Genomic DNA, 4,291 nt, shown 5'->3' with positions numbered 1-4,291 from the left:
GGCGGCGCTCACCGTGCTCGGGCAGGTTGCGCAGCACCAGCTCCTTGGCGGCCAGCACGTCCCGCGCGCGGGTGACATCGAGCCGCAGGACGCGCAGGCGGCCGGCGCCGGCGGCCTCCCGCTCCAGCCGCCGCGCCCCCTCGCCGCCGGGGCAGAGGCAGCCGGCGAAGACGGTGAAGCCGAGGCGGTGGAGGCGGAGCGCCAGGAGGTGCCCGAAGCCGCTGTCGCAGCCCGTGATGAGCACGGCCCGGCCGGCCGGCTCCAGCGCCGCCGCCCCGCGCCGCCGCAGCGGCGGCAGCAGCAGCAGCAGGAGGAAGAGGAGGAGAAGAGCCGCGGCCCACATGCTGCCCGCGCGGCCGCCGCGCCGTGTCGGGGAAGGGCGGGCCTCGGTGCGCGCTCTGGCTGAACGCTCCCCGGGCACCTGGGGCGCCGGGCCGCGGGCCTGGGCCCTCCTGGCACCGGGGCGGCGCGTTTGCCGCGAAGTATAACGCAGGCGGGAGATAGGCGGGTCCCGTCTGCCCCGCACGGTGGCCTTTCGGGCCGCGCTGGTGCGGCGCCGGAGCAAGCTGAATTGTGCCAAAATTCAGTCAGCGCTTAAGGTACCTTGGGCAGTCCAGCCTTGCGTCTAACTGCCTTTGTGTAGCTCTGTCCGTGCAGAAGACTTTGCTTATAAGGCACGATAGGAAAGCATCACGCGCATTTCTGCATCCGCTAAGTAAGGCTTTCCAACCCAGCTTCGGTCAGCCTGCTAGATGGATGCGGTTTGCTATGGCCAGAGCAAATTCTGGGTTCAGTACGTTGTATGAAGGSTGTCTACAGACACTCCTTGGTGGAGGAAAATAGCTCTGTTCCTTGTGGGCTAAAATGACAGTTACACATCACTGAACAAAGATCCCTGAGTGCTAGGATTACAGGAGAAATTTGATTAGGCAGCGTTTTCTCTGGCCTTTCTTTCATCTGAGAAACTCTACAAGCAGCTATTGGAAAGGAAGTATGTCATACCTGCTTCCTCTGAGTAAAATTAAATGTTTGAATGAACCAGATGCCTTTATTAATTGTGTTTTAAAAATGGCTTGTGAAAAGTACAAAGGGGCCAGATTCATTCATTGACATACAAAGCAACAGAGGAAGCAGCAGAAATTATGGACTCAGGGATGTTCTTAAGCATTTGCCTAATTTGTATCACTGCATCCCCACAGTCTGCCTTTTTCACATTTAGTAGTTTGTCTTAAATATCCCCTGTATCTGGCTATGGCAGAGATGTCTTAGAATTGGTGGAGCCCCACTGTATAAGATTTCCCAAGGATGGTGTTTGTCTGAGGGATGAGCTGTGCTTTCTGTTTGTCTTGGGGTCCCTTTGCAACAACAGAGTGCTGAACGAAGTTCAAAGGAGGAAGGGAATAATTATCGTTTAAATATCTTTTCCGTGGGCCTAAGCATTCATGTRCCTTTATTTTTGTCAGCCACCCATCTGCCTAGATTTGCTTTTGCTTTAAATTGTTTAGTGGTCTCTCTTACACAGTTCAGGTCTCTTGTAGGAATTGCATGATAGGACTTAAAGTCTCAAGTGGCTTGGAAAAGGAGGTTATGCTTTGCTAGTGGGAGATGAAGTGGGAAATGGAATAGTTAAATCCAAAGAAAGATACCCAGATACCTGTCCTCAGTGGGATTTATTTGATCGTTCTCCATCATACTGGGACATACTGCTCTGTTTGGCCTTGAAAAGATCACTGAGAATCTTCTGCACCCGCATGAGTCACAAAGCATTGTCTTTACATTTAAAAAATATTATGCAACCCTCAAAACTATGACAGTTGATAGCAGTCTGTCCTCCAGCCAACTTCCCTGTCTGGTTCTCTCCAGCATAAAAAGATGGGGAGATATTCCAGGCTCACCTCCTCYATGCCTCCTACCCATTCTCCTCTGCATCTAGCAGAGTCTCTGTCATCGTTCTTGTCCCATTAATAACACAAAGATTGCAGACAGTGCCAAAACCATCCAAAGAATGAAAGGTGACCCAACTAACCTCTGAATCCTACACTGTCTCTGTTCCGCATAAACTTCAAAAGATACTAAAAACGTGGCACACAAATGTGGCACGCTCCCGTCTGAGAACAGAAGCAGTATGTTGTCAGAGCAACTGAATAATTTAGCCTTAAAGTTATGGATTGGAACTGTAAAAATTTATCCTGCATAGTTATAAACAACTTCATATTAGCTAGTCCAGTATATAAAACCACTGAGGTCTGCAATGCAGGTTATTTGCAGCAGAATTTGTGGGAACATTTTTCTTCTGGATTTGTATTCCAGAAGAAATATTTGTATTTCTATTCCTATGTCAGCATACATGTATGTGTATACACAAACGGATGTGCATACAAGTTTATGTATACACATGTATATATGTATGYATATTCAGATTGAATTATGGCTCTACGTTTTGCCCAGTATCTGAAATTACATTTTTCTTCTTCAGAACTAATTTTAGATTAAAAACTCTTATGTTTTTAATCCCCAATCTATCTCTGCCYTGTATGTTATTCAAGCCAGTGTGATTTTCCTGTAGCAAGTTTAAGCAAAGATCTGGAATTCAAAGAAGAAAGAGAGTAAATGGAAGATGCTGGTACTGATGAGGATCTGAAGAGGTCTGCATCTAGGACATGCCCAGGTATCTTCTACTCTTCCTGAAAGAGCTTTTCTGGGAACAGGAACCTGCGAAGCTTATGCTGAAGACTTTCCTATAGGCCACACAGTGTATTTCACTGTGGGAAATAACAAGTTGTTACAGATAAAATACTGAAGACGAAGATTTCCAGAGGTGTCAACATCTGTTCTTAGATGTATTTTGATAAATGGTTAGATATTCAAAAGTGCTGCATTCCTGATGATCACATTGACTGCAGTTCTTCAGCATCTTGGAAAATAAGACCACTTCCACAAGTGCTGAACTATAGATTAAGGCATTTAAGATTAGGCCCCATTTTGGAAAATTTTGGTCAGTTCTTATTGGGTCTGTTAGTTATTTCTCTGAAGCACACCAGATAGCAAACAATGATGCTATAGCCTTTTTTGTTGAGCAGGGAAGTGTTGCCATGTTGTCCCCACCCTCAAAACATGGAGCATGTTTTAAAGGACTTGCAGTATGTTCTCAAGCTGTGACTAGAAGGGAACACGAACTGTGTTCCTCCAGTGTTCCACAGCGTGTCCAGTTTGATGTGCAGACGAGAAAGATCTGCTCTTTACCTAGTTCCCGAGAAGAGGACCAGTGGCTGCGGGGAGCTGAGATTGCTACAAGGAATGTTAATAATACACACAGATCTCTGTCCAGCATAGCTCTGGTAGAAATCAAGGTGCAAGATTGGGGAGGGAGGAGTGTAGCTTTTCCCTACCCTTAATACCCTTAGCTTTTTGCCTCTTCTTATGTCACCTCACCTGTCACCCATTCTCTTGTGCCTAGTCCCTCAGCCCTTCATCACTCTACCTCACCTCTCAGTCTCATTGGAAATTGGAGCTGTCTCAAGATTTGCCATCTGTCATACTCAGTAGTACCTACTTTCAGAGGTGGTAGGAGGAGTAATGAACTATATTTGATGACTTTCTTATAGCTTCAGATCTCCAGGGGTGTGTGTAAGTCATTACTATTTTTACTTTCTGAAACAGAGGTGAAACTTTTATCCTCTTTAGGTAATTGGAAAGCCAGTCTTGGTTTCACAGGAATCACATTTGATGTGAAGTATCTATTTTTCACAGTTTCAGAAAATGCCCAGAATGTGCTTGACTGCCTCCTAAAAGCTCCAAATAAGCAAGCAAATCTAGAAAGCAAAAAATGGAGATCTGCTTATTGCTCTTTAGCTTAACATTCTTATGTTTCTGAAACCTGTTCATGATGTTGGGAGTGTGGGGTCCTGATTTCTGAACAGTAGGATCTGGCTATGTTAAACTCACTTCACCATGACTGCTCTTTGCTTTGCATTGTGTCTTACCTGCTCAGTCTCCAGACCTTTTAGTCTGTCTCTTTGCTATCTCATAGCATGATGCTGACCTTAACAGGAAGCTTTTTCTACTGTGACAGTAGAAAAAAAAAAGCTTACCTAACAGAAAGAAATGAGCCTGTAGAAGTTCAGCAAAATGCATTCCTGCCTTCTAATGCTAAAATATAAATGACACTGCTTGCTACAGCTATCCAAAAAGCTGAAATTGAGTCTGCCTCTGCAGGCAAGCATTTCAGGATTGGGAAAACTAGCTTTTCAGGAAGAAAATTAAAATAATGTATTTTTCATGCAGTTAGACA

At 45.8% G+C, this 4,291-nt stretch overlaps 1 protein-coding gene across 1 annotated transcript in view; it reads right to left on the bottom strand.

The window, feature by feature from the left end:
- The window catches only part of LOC146599130 (D-beta-hydroxybutyrate dehydrogenase, mitochondrial-like), a 14,703-nt gene extending 14,360 nt beyond the window's left edge, over positions 1 to 343 (bottom strand). Inside the window, exon 1 of the mRNA XM_085299132.1 lies at positions 13 to 343. Within this exon, the coding sequence (XP_085155258.1) occupies positions 13 to 343 (331 nt within the window). The remainder of the gene's footprint in view (positions 1 to 12) is intronic.
- Between the last annotated feature and the right edge of the window lie 3,948 nt (positions 344 to 4,291).

Source organism: Rhea americana, unplaced genomic scaffold, assembly GCF_003343005.1.
Source record: "Rhea americana isolate MKP2758 unplaced genomic scaffold, rheAme1 scaffold_146, whole genome shotgun sequence".
NCBI lineage: Eukaryota > Metazoa > Chordata > Aves > Rheiformes > Rheidae > Rhea > Rhea americana.
The sequence above is the reverse complement of the archived record's forward strand: the minus strand, read 5'-3'. Positions and strand labels throughout refer to the sequence as shown.